Source organism: Mastacembelus armatus, chromosome 13, assembly GCF_900324485.2.
Source record: "Mastacembelus armatus chromosome 13, fMasArm1.2, whole genome shotgun sequence".
NCBI classification, from domain to species: Eukaryota; Metazoa; Chordata; class Actinopteri; order Synbranchiformes; family Mastacembelidae; genus Mastacembelus; species Mastacembelus armatus.
Genome location: NC_046645.1, coordinates 3,797,194 through 3,810,098, shown reverse-complemented (window position 1 = coordinate 3,810,098; position 12,905 = coordinate 3,797,194). Strand labels below are relative to the sequence as shown.

At 41.3% G+C, this 12,905-nt stretch overlaps 1 protein-coding gene across 1 annotated transcript in view; it reads right to left on the bottom strand.

Moving 5' to 3' along the window:
• lsamp (limbic system associated membrane protein) overlaps window positions 1–10,230 on the bottom strand; it is a 161,812-nt gene extending 151,582 nt beyond the window's left edge. The window contains exon 1 of the mRNA XM_026312836.2: window positions 9,794–10,230. Coding sequence (XP_026168621.1) covers window positions 9,794–9,948 — 155 coding nt within the window. The 5' untranslated portion in view covers window positions 9,949–10,230. The remainder of the gene's footprint in view (window positions 1–9,793) is intronic.
• Window positions 10,231–12,905: the final 2,675 nt, after the last annotated feature.

Genomic DNA, 12,905 nt, shown 5'->3' with positions numbered 1-12,905 from the left:
CTTTTAACCCTGGTACAGTACATGCTTCTCACATGGCTGTTTGTGGCAAACACACATTGACATGAAAAAAAATGGACACACACCCAATAAAAATGATAAAACACAAAAATGCAGGCCTAAAGCTCCTCATCTGATTCTTAACATGCCAAACATTTCACATAACTCGCCCAAGACCAATCTCACCTGCATAATTTATATTTGACACCAGCTTTAGAAGTGATATAAACGTTTTAAAAGAAAACATTTTTAACCATTGGGTTAAAAGAGTCTGAGCTGAGCTGTGGTTAAACAGACAGTGGTTTTCTTCCTTTGTTCTGTCTCTGTTTAAAGACACAAAGGAAGGCTTTTACTGCCATCTCTCCAAGGGACCGTGCATTTGTACTTGGCCACCTGTTCCTAGTCTTTGGGTACAATGTTCACTCCAGGCAAACCACAGTGTGTCATGTCCTCCAGTACTGCGATGAAGATGCAAATGGCTACAAACTCGTACATTTTGGGGGCTGTAGCAGTTAAACAAACTGAAAACTCAACATTAATTAACTTTTTCGGGCATATGAATGCTTAATCTGCATATAAAACAGAGAGTAAAGGTCAAAATGTATGTTTCAAACTTGAAATGTTCTTAGGGCAAAGTAATATTGAGTCACTAATAGTCATACAAATGTTATGCACAGTGCATAATAAAGCAATAAAAATATTACTCATTTTAACAATGGGAAGACATAATCTACATGAGGCTGAAAATACATGCCAACACACACGTTACAATGGAGTCCATCCATCCATCCATCATCCATACCCCCTTATTCCTAACCAGGGTCACAGGGATCTGCTGGAGCCTATCCCAGCTCTCTTTGGGTGAAAGGCAGGGGTCCACCCTGGACAGGTCACCAGTCCATCACAGGGCCACATAGAGACAAACAACCTCACACACTCACACTCACTCCTATGGGCAATTTAGAGTCACCAATCAACCTGACATACATGTTTTTGGACTGTGGGAGGAAACCAGAGGACCTGGAGAAAACTGGAATGGAGTCCTCTTAATATTTTCATCTCAGAGGTATCCTAAGTACTGTAGGGTGATGTGGCAGAGGGGTTGAATTATCCACACTGCAGTCTAATCTAAGCAGCCCAACTCTGAGGCATTGATACTTTATGAGGTAAATATGACAGATGTATTCTAAAAACAACAGCAAGTCGGTTATTGTAGTCTGTTCCAATGCTTTGGTCACTTAACACAGTGTGCAAGGTTGAGTTGCAGCAGTGTCTGTGACAGAGCTGATGGAAATAATTAGCTAATAAAGATTCTTTTATAACCCTTTAAAACCCTGTTTGACACAAATTGCTGCAATTTGTGCCAAAAATCACACTCCGTCTTGGAGTGATGTGACTCAATGAAACCTGAAATGGCAGACCGATATTTTCCAATTCAATGCGACTTGACACATCCTGGAGATATGATTACCCTCCTGATTTTAATCATAATTAAACATCCATACTCAATTCTGTTTGGGAACAGTTTTGCTAAAAAGCATATGTGCCTCTTTTGTACACTACAGAAACTCCTAAATATAACCCATAAATCATCAACAACCTCTTCATACTTAAGGTTTTATGTGTTTTTTCCTCACTCCCTGACGTGTTGCCAGACAAATGCCACCCATTGTCCTTAGGTGGTGAGAGAGCCTTTGTACGCAAACAGCCTTTAAAACCTAAGTGCAGCACAGTGCTTTAGCTAATGAAGTTTGAGTGCAGAACATCAGGTAATAATGAATTAGTAAAGCCTGCGATGTTCTCCTGGGTCAGACGGAGCTCTCTACAAGCCCATAGGTGGCAGCTGACAAGAAGGCTTTATTAAGGGTCAGTGGGACATTTTAAAAATAGGTATTAGAGGGTTTATAAATGAGGTACTAGCAGTAATCAATACTCCAACTACTCACTGGGGGATGTGATTTAATTGGTGGTAATTGGATACCATGTAGAGACAGGAATGAGATTCCTGCAAATGAAAACAATGTTGTTCCCTGGATAAGGAGGTTTAAATTCAATTGAATGGGAATAATTAATAGCAAACAAAACCAGCAATGTTGATCCCTTGTTCTCATTTGCTCCTTGTTGATACAAATGTTGAAAATCTAATGACACCATACTGTATAAATAAAAAAATAAAAAAAAGTTTTAACAACACATTTAATGATGTACAAATCAGACGTTAATGCAAGTAGAGCATGGAGTCATCCACATTTTCTGAAATGCCAAATGCTCAAGAAACAAACTAATTATCTCCTACACCTCTACCACTGTGGCCATTTCATATCTTTTCCTCTTGAAACGCAAAGCAAAACTCAGTAGGATAATGCAGCTCGTATCATCTTATGGCTTATAACATGGCTTTGACACAAATCCAAACAGTTTCCCTTGGGGTGTAAGCAACATTTCACTGGTATGGTTATACAGCTAGAAACTCATGTAACACACTTATACTACTTATATGACACTGATTCAAAGTCATTTTGAGATTATCATACTGATGCTTGAATTTAAAAACAGATATAACTTAAACAATGCATTCCTGAGACACTAATATTCAGAGACACCTACTTTTCACTCATCTGTGACATTATAGGCTGTTTTATAATTAAAGGACTATACCAACCTGTTTAAAAATATCTTCATGTGGATGAAACTCACATTATGCAAAGCAATGGGATATCATTGAGTTTTGAGTCATCAGAGTATATTAGACAGCTTTTATCATCAGTAACTCTGCTTACATTTGGCATTTAGAAAAGTACAGAGCCATCACATTGACATTAACAAAGCCAAGTCAGGTTACACAAAAAAAAAAAAAAAAGCCACCCACGTTTATTCTTCTAATAGTGGTTCATGGTCTGTAGGCTCCAGCAGATGCCTGAGACCCTAAATAGGAATAAGAGGGTATAGATAGTGGATGGATGGATGGATTGTTCCCTCTGGATATACTGCTGCCAAACTGATTGCACTGATGCTCGGTATTACTGGAGCGCCTGAACACTGGACTCCACTTACAGTAACTAACATGCTGGTGGCACCGTACAGATGCAGTTCCAGCCTTTGGTGTGTTATTAAAGCCTGTCCCTGATCCTTCATTACAGATTACAGAAGCGAATGTTCAACTCTGACATTGTAACTCAGCTACGTTTGGCCACAACACCAAATGTTGGCATGTATACAGGTGTTAAGCAATTCACTCACATGCTAGAACCCAGTACACGGAATACCTGTGGCATGACAGTGTTGTGGTAATCAACAATTTAAGCTTTCTTTGTAGTTTACAGGTGCATTGTTTTGCCATTGGCAACAAGTGCAAGTACCATTGTTTAATGTACACAAAAGGATCACATGACCTTTGCTTACGTGGCTCTTGGAAGTAACTGATCTTAGTCCCTTCCTGTGGCTTTTTTTGCTGCTTTGTAAGCAAAGCAGACAAACTTCTATCTTGTGTTCGATGTCTTATTCTCTCGAGCACCGTTGCTGAGGTTTGTATATAATCAGCTTGGCAAAAAAAACACTTTCACGCTGAAGTGCATCAAAAGTTAAAGTATACAGTACCTGAAATAAACATTATACTTCACTGATGATTGCATCTTTACAACTGTGATATAGCATCGGTCGTCACAGTGCGATGGAATCTTCGACAATAGTTTTTTTTTTTTTTTACATATTGAGAGTGTTCATCCAGGACTATACTTACTGCAGGCCCCTAATCTGCTTTAAAGCCATGTGGATTTACAACTACAGGGACTCAAGTCATCACTGCTCAAAAACCCACATTTCAGCTTTCATTTGAATTCATCCTGACTGTTCAAGTTCAAATTTATTTTACCTGCTTCTGAAGTTCCAGATGAACCGAGCTCAACTCAGATGATGATGCTACACACCGCACAGCAGGGTAAAGGCAGTAATTATCTCAAATATACTCTTCGAGTGTGCACCGTTTTTTTTTTTTTTTTTTTTTAAATACTACAGCTGCAGCTCTGTAATACACTGATGTCTCAAGGTAAGAGCAGTAACAATACTCTTTCACTACACTACTGCTCCTGCCAGAGGCAGTGAGAAATGGCTGAGTAGTTTATATATATGCACTTAGAGACAGTCTGGCCACCCTAACAAAAGCCTTGGTAAAGGGGGAAATGGAGTGGAATTGCTTTTAGGGTGAAGCACTGCTTTCATATTCAGTTGTATAAAAAACATTTCAGGTCTGGCTTCCCTGGTTGAGTTATTCACAAAAACATGTTGAAAGCACACAATGAAAAGCTCAGTGTGCGCTGGTATGTTTCCTGATGACAAACCAGAAAACATCATGCATATCTGGTTGGAACGGTTTGAAAGAGGCCTCGACAGTCCACTGAACTGAACTGGACTGGACTGGATTGGACTGGGAGCTTCACATAAGAGCGTCAAAACCCTCCTGTTCATTTGCCATGCCAAAAGACTTCACACTGTCTCTGTGGTCCATTTATTCAGAGCATGCAACCCCAGATGAAAGCCTGTGGAACTCATGAGGACTTGCAGCCATTCCAAAAGACCTTATAAAACTTGCAAGACTTGGCAAAATATCAACCAAAACCCACTGGCCTGTGCCACCCAAGTCTTTTTCCCTTACCTCTGCTCTGTTCAAAGCCACAAACGGGGACTACCATGGCCCAGCTGACTGCCACTCAGTACTCCGCTGGAGCATCACGAGTGAAAATGAAATTGATTTGAAAATCCTACACCGGCCCAGGCTGGAACAGAAGGGATTATTGTGCTGATTGTACTAATACTGTGTCCCTACCCTCCCCCTTACTCCAATTCTACCCATCATACTCATCTCTGTTTGCGTCCCTGTTTCTTTGTGGACGCTCTTTATCCATCAATCCCACCCTCACGCTCCCCCCTTACACCCAATTTTTTTCCTCCTCATCAGTATCATGAAGAAACTCTTTCTTCTTCCTTCTAGTTCTCTTGTCTGACTTCATGTTCATTCTGCAAATCAGGCTAAAATGGCACAACTGGACAATTCAGGGCTGGCAGTGAGAGAAAAGAGATGGGGGGAAGAGTGATGAAGAGATAAAGAGCCTGTGTGATGCCTGGGGAGGCTCTAAACTGTAAAAGAAAAAAAAAAACAGCACTCCAGTCTGATGAGCTGTAGAGAGAAATATAAAGCCCCCCTGGGGGCTGCACATCCCAAATTATGTTGCTCTGTTGCCCTCTGCCCGGAAATCCAGAAATTGATCTGTTTTTCCCCCGTTTTCCACCCTCGACTTGGAATACAACTCAGACTTGTATCGCCAGAATCCTTTCACAAAGAACGTCGTGCTGTTTGTGAAAATGAATATCTGCTCTCTTACTCCATTAGAATTTAATGTGACAACATTGATTACAATTCAGTGCTATGGAATACTGATGGGAATAAACACATATACAGCCATTTGTTTTTGTACTTTAAACTCTGATTTTTCTTTCTCTGTAGTTTCATTACTGTTATCCAGCAGGCAAACATATAAATGTTTATGGGTGTTAAGCTTACATTTTACTAACCAGTAATACTAATCAGCCTAATTGATGGAGAAAAAACATTGATAGTGACAAGTACAGCATGGTTTATTATGGTTTGTATTAGCAAATATTTTAGATGACATCCACCCAATGGACATTATCATGACATTTACCAAACTACTTTCTTCACTGGTACCAGTCTTGCACAAGACTTAAATCATGCATTGGTAAATTGTTCAATAACCTATTCCCTGAGATACTTGGTAGAATATTTGTCAAATACCAGGAATGAGAACCTCAGTGACAAAGGGATGACTTTGGGATTGTTGTAAAACCTTTAAAAAAATACTGAATATTCAGTATATTCTGCCATCTCCATATATAAGAAATACTGTACATTTACTGCATGCTGTCCAGATGTACTATGGAAATACACGATTAACTTTCCAAAAAGTGGAATATGCTACAACATCAAAAAAAAGTGTTTGTTTCTGTGTTGCAAAAGTGTTTATTTGGAGTTTGTCCAATGCACACCGCAGCACTCTGAGCCATGAGTTCAGTAGTTGAGGTTTTAATAATGCAAATGAAAATAACTATTCATAACCATTGTAAATTGCATTGGAACTTGGTTTACACTAATATCATGTCTTATGTTGTGTCTGTGCCACTAGCAGATTTCATATACATAATATCAAGCTGAGTCAAATTAAAGGAAGAGTTCTGGGGTAAGTTTTGATGAAGAGCCTCTGGGACAAAGCACAAGTGCAGAATCATCTTCCCTGGAAGTAACAAGCCAAGCAAAAGGTTTTGTCAAAGCGAAGATAATTGACCGAGAGGAGAGCAATCGCAGAAACTGTCATTAATGCTTTAATAAGCAACTGTCAATTATCAGGCCCTGGCCTGACATTGCAACCTTCTGCTTGAGGCCATTGCAGAGTATGGAACTCAGAAAAAGCAATTAAAAAGAAAAACTATTGTGACAAGCAGCTTGAAGGAAAAAAAAAACTCTTCTTTTTCTTCTTCTTAGATTCATTTTGTGACTTGCTGAGGATGAAAGGAGTTTGATTTCACTTGTTGGCATCATCCTTGTGACAAAAACAGACTAAGTTACCATGAAATATGGAGTGTTTCTCAGTGATCTACATCTTATAGGTCTCAAACATCACTGCTGGGCTGCAGTTTTTATATGCTGGTTCCAGGGGCAAAAGGTCACTTCAGGCAGATATACTGTAAATTAAACCAAGAAACCTTTTACATCAAGAGCACAGTTTGGGGACAAAGATGCAGATAGTGGGTAATCTCTGAACTCAACAAAGAGCCACCAGAAACACCTGGATTGCCACATGCTTACTTCTGAAAAAAGTTACATAAAACCAATCTTACCACTTACTGCAGCTTAATCCTACAGCCCGCTGCACATCAGACAAGCCCAGAGTCACTTCACACCACACATGGTGGTGTGAAAACCTTTATCTAACTCAGTCCAAACAGTCACTGGCTTCAAAAAAGATAAATAAATAAATAAATAAATAAAGTAATCATTTTCAGATTAACCCCATGTGCCCAGCTTAGCCAAAAAGAGTTGCTAAATCTTTACATCTGATATCTACCTAAAGGAGAACAGGATACTACTGAGTATCAGTCTTGTAAGACAGAAGATGAGCCAGTGAAAATCAATTTTGATTCAGTGCTGATCCCCATAGGCACCAATGCTCGGTGGAGATATCTATCAATATTTCGTTTTCACTTCTGATAGAGTCTGAGGGATAATGAGATTCTGTGAATAAAGCACTGTGTGAAACAAAACATGCTGAAAAAACAACAACATACTAACTATGGTATGGGTGAGTCACAAGAAAGAAAGCAGATCTTTGGATCTTAAAATTCAAATATGATTCAGCCTTCATTACAACATGTTCATCTCAGAGCTTTAAATTCTGCTGATTTGGCAGGAACCCTTGGCATCTCATACTGACACTGAAGTCTGTATGCCCAAAACCCAGTGTTTAGGTTTAGACACACAAACTGTACATGGTTCGTTTTTTGGAGAAAGAAAACAACATGGTCAACTTAAAAAGGTGCTTGACTAAGTGTGAGTATATTTGATACACTGGGAATGAGAAGGCCCAGTACTTTACAGCTGTGGGTTTGAAAATGGCCCACACAAGACTGAAGTAATGCATTAATTATTCAGTTCATTCATAAGCATTATAAAGCTTAAATATATACCTCTGACACAGGCTTTAACTGGGAACCACAACTGAGCTGCAAATCTAAAACTTTTAAGTCTAGAGAGAAAGGTTTACTTTCCTTATTTATTCAGCACGACACAGTTCTGCACCCCTGGTAAAAATAAATTTCCTTTCTCATCTCAGTAGTGGGGCCTGCTGCTATGTGTTCTGTCACAGTGGTTGTTTGGCCACATACTGTTTCTCTATTCCAGCGTTGTTCCTCTTGCACCATGAATGTCACAACCACGAGCGCAGGCTCCACTAGAGGAGCACGGGCCTTATTACACCCCCAGGTCACCAATATCCCCTCAGCTTTCACAAAACCCAGCTATGGAATCAGATACACTACATAGCTCGACAAATTACTAGCCAACAGCCTCCCACCCCTGCTCAAAGTTCTCGCGTTTCTGCCCTCATGTTTTTTGTTTTTTTTTTTTTCCCCTCTCCATGTCACCCCCCCACCACCACATCCAATTTGTCAGGTGGAAACTGGGTGTGAAAAATGATTGTGTTTTTCAACGAAGCCACAGGGGTCTGAGTTTCAGTTTATCGTTGTGTTATTGACAATAAATAAAACTCACTAATGCTACCAAGACACAGTGTAAACATCAAATTGATTATGACACTCAGTGATTATTCAAAGATCACTTATCACTAATGTTTCAATAATGACAAACATAATCTAGTTTAGCTGTGGCTACGTGCAAAGTCGGCCATCACCTTTAAATGAAACAGGCTGACTGGGTGACTAAATGGCTGAATATAGCAAAGACACAGTCAATTGGATTTAGAAAGTGAAACAAATAGCTGTGACCCCTGGTGAGTTCAACAGTAACTGAGTCAATTGACTAATTTGATCAGCAGGTAGCTGGATGGATGGCACCTGTGTGCAAGAAGGAATCAATTACAGGGATTTATTCCTTGTGTGTGTGTGTGTGTGTGTGTGTGTGTGTGTGTGTGTGTGTGTGTGTATGAACAGTTCTCTGCCCCAAAAACTGTATTCTGTATTTTCACAGCTATTAGGCAAGTCTGGGTGGTGGTACAGAAAATACAAAGCATGTCGGGGAGAGAGGTAAAAATGTATGTGACTGGCTGTTCTGTGTGTGCAGCTTGTTACACCAGTGTAGCTGCAGGGTGAGGGGGGTGCAGAGGGGAACTGGGGCTCAGGGGGGGCAAAGAGCCTTGTTTACAAAAGACAACCTGATCTAAATCCCCATGCATTTATGTCCTGCCACAAACACATGGCTGGGATCACGTGGTCACTGACATCTGCCCAGCAGCATCATAATAGCGCAGAGTTGACAGCCTGCCTTGTCTAGGAAGTGATTAAGTGGGATGAGGGACCCAAAATCTGACTTTACGTCACAGCCTAACCCCAAGTCAAAGCCTGCACCTGTATGTTCGTGCTGCTGCAGATACACATTGATTAAAATTACGCATTTATGACACTGATGGCGCTTCAACCTGTCCCGTCCAGGCTGCAGTTCATCTTGCCTGAACCACCTACAGCTACAGAAACATCCAAACGCTCCCACACTCCTCGCAACATCCTTCTTTTCTGTTTGTTTGTGTTTGTGTTGAGGATCCCTGTCTTTATCGCGAGTCCACACACAAGCCCCGTATCTGAACACCATGACGCACTTCGCCTTATCGGGGGGTTCTTGAATTTAATTAGAATAAAAGAAAAGAAAATGGAGCCTCATATATGTGTCGAGCATAAAGTCGGATGACAGGACTATTGCAGGTTTGTCAGGAAAAGGCACTTACAGAGATTTTTGTCAGGACTCGATGGAGGAGGGAATAAAAGTTAAGATGCTAAACTAATCAACTGGAATCTGAATATCTCCGTTTACTTTTCTGTTATCTGATGAGAAACACAAGTTTATCTCGACAAACTCGTCAAAATAAAGAATAATTCTCCTCCACCAACGAACGCAGTCACGTTTGGTACTGATCTGTGGGGTGCAGCTGCCTGCTCGCGGCCAGGATGCTGCTGTGGATCCGGAGGGAGGAGAGGAAAGTTGGAAGATGAGTCTTACCTTATAATCGCTGTGTCGCCCTGGCGGATGGTGATGTTGTCGGTGGCCCTCTGCATATCCACACTCCGGACGGGGAATCCTGTGGGGATAAGACATAGCAGTCTGAAAAAAGAAGCCTGCAATTGCCTCCAACACGATTTGCGTCCAGCTTGCATTTTAAAGCACAGGAGCGCTCGTTTCAGCAGCTGTAAATCCAAGGGTTTAAAAAAAGGGAGGGAGGAATGAAGAGTAGTTGTCCAGACTTCTTCGAAAACGCGGGACGACTTTTAGGTCCAAAGCAGCCCGGAATAGATGAGAGATACAGGTCTCCTAAAAGACTTTTGGCTGGGAAAACGTGCGGCAGTGTACGGGGTCCTCGCTATATAGTCCACTGATGCGTAATGCTCTCCGCGTAAAGGGACGGCACAGCCAACAGCGGCGATGGAGAGAGGCAGACTCCTATTCAGAGTCAAGGAAAATCACCCAACCACCACCACCACCTCCTCCTCCCTCTCTGCTCTCAGATTATCCAGCCGTCTGACTGTGATACTCCCCTTATTGGTTGTCAGGACAACAGCACCACCTGAGGTCCCTTTCAGTGAGACACAATTTAGTGAGGTTGAGGAATTAGGATTAAAGAAATAAAATTATTGTGTTAAGATTTTATTTAAAGAAAAATAAACAAAAAAGGTTGTTGTCTGTTATTTGAATATTTGAACACAAGGGGATAATAAAACTTCCAGATCCTGCCAAGGTCGAATAATCCAAAGAGAAATATAAATATATGCCTCACCTTCTCATGCAGAAAGACACTCACCGTGGAGATTACTTCTCTTCAAGCAAACTCTGTGTTCACAGATACCCAGTTATCTAGAGCAGTCACTCCCTATAGCATTTTCACATGCAGCAGATTCACACTGGACCATGAACTCTCCAGTGCATAATACTTTCTGTAGTTAATTAGAATTAGGTGAGGCAAAATGACATAACTGCAATGAACTGCAAGATAATGAGCAGTGAAATCTGCCATTAAACCTAATACAATATTTCTCATTTTTGCACTATCCACAACCTTCTGAAAATGTGGTATATAACATGTATATGTATATATCCCTTGCACTATTACTCATATTGCTAATTACAGGATCTCAGAAGTGAGTACACCCCTCACATTTTTGTAAATAATTTATTATATCTTTTTATGTGACAACACTGAAGAAATTACACTTTGCTACAATGTAAAGTAGTGAGTGTACAGCTTGTATAACAGTGTAAATTTGCTGTCCCCTCAAAATAACTCAACACACAGCCATTAATGTCTAAACCGCTGGCAACAAAAGTGAGTACACCCCTCAGTGAAAATGTCCAAATTGGGCCCAATTAGCCATTTTCCCTCCCCGGTGTCATGTGACTCGTTAGTGTTACAAGGTCTCAGGTGTGACTGGGGAGCAGGTGTGTTAAATTTGGTGTTATTGCTCCCAGTCTCTCATACTGGTCACTGGAAGTTCAACATGGCACCTCATGGCAGAGAACTCTCAGAGGATCTGAAAAAAAGAATTGTTGCTCTACATAAAGAGGCCTAGGCTATAAGAAGATTGCCAAGACCCAGATACTGAGCTGCAGCACGGTGGCCAAGACCATACGGCGGTTTAACAGGACAGGTTCCACTCAGAACAGGCCTCGCCATGGTCGACCAAAGAAGTTGAGTGCACGTGCTCAGCATTATATCCACAGGTTGTCTTTGGGAAATAGACGTATGAGTGCTGCCAGCATTGCTGCAGAGGTTCAAGGGGTGGGGGGTCAGCCTGTCAGTGCTCAGACCATACGCCGCACACTGCATCAAATTGGTCTGCATGGCTGTCGTCCCAGAAGGAAGCCTCTTCTAAAGATGATGCACAAGAAAGCCCGCAAACAGTTTGCTGAAGACAAGCAGACTAAGGACATGGATTACTGGAACCGCGTCCTGTGGTCTGATGAGACCAAGATAAACTTATTTGGTTCAGATGGTGTCAAGCGTGTCTGGCGGCAACCAGGTGAGGACTACAAAGAAAAGTGTGTCTTGCCTACAGTCAAGCATGGTGGTGGGAGTGTCATGGTCTAGGGCTGCATGAGTGCTGCCTGTACTGGGGAGCTACAGTTCATTGAGGGAACCATGAATGCCAACATGTACTGTGACATACTGAAGCAGAGCATGATCCCCTCCCTTCAGAGACTGGGCCACAGGGCAGTATTCCAGCATGATAACGACCCCAAACACACCTCCAAGATGACCACTGCCTTGCTAAAGAAGCTGAGGGTAAAGGTGATGGACTGGCCAAGCATGTCTCCAGACCTAAACCCTATTGAGCATCTGTGGGGCATCCTCAAACGGAAGGTGGAGGAGCGCAAGGTCTCTAACATCCACCATCTCTGTGATGTCATCATGGAGGAGTGGAAGAGGATTCCAGTGGCAACCTGTGAAGCTCTGGTGAACTCCATGCCCAAGAGGGTTATGGCAGTGCTGGAAAATAATGGTGGTCACACAAAATATTGACACTTTGGGCCAAATTTGGACATTTTCACTGAGGGGTGTACTCACTTTTGTTGCTAGCGGTTTAGACATTAATGGCTGTGTGTTGAGTTATTTTGAGGGGACAGCAAATTTATACTGTTATACAAGCTGTACACTCACTACTTTACATTGTAGCAAAGAGTCATTTCTTCAGTGTTGTCACATGAAAAGATATAATAAATTATTTACAAAAATGTGAGGGGTGTACTCACTTCTGTGAGACACTGTATTCATATCCAGTATCCCAGTATACATCTGGTTAGCTGCTATGTTTTATTGCCTTGTACATGTGAATTTGCATGTACATGTGCTATGACAATAAAGTTTAATCTAATCTTATAGCTGTATGTTTTTTTTTTTTTAAGTCTTTCAAATTCTAGTGTGGAAATAAAAATGTTCAGAACTCTCAGCTACACAGTTTTATAAAGCTAATCTGTATGAAATATTTTATACCAGTCTACTCTGCTTGGCCTCATCCTTTTAAGTGGAAATAAGGGAGAGGGAATCAGATCCACGAGTGCAGACACTGTTGACCATGAACAGGGCGAAGCTCAACTGTGAATACCTTAAACAGATGTAATC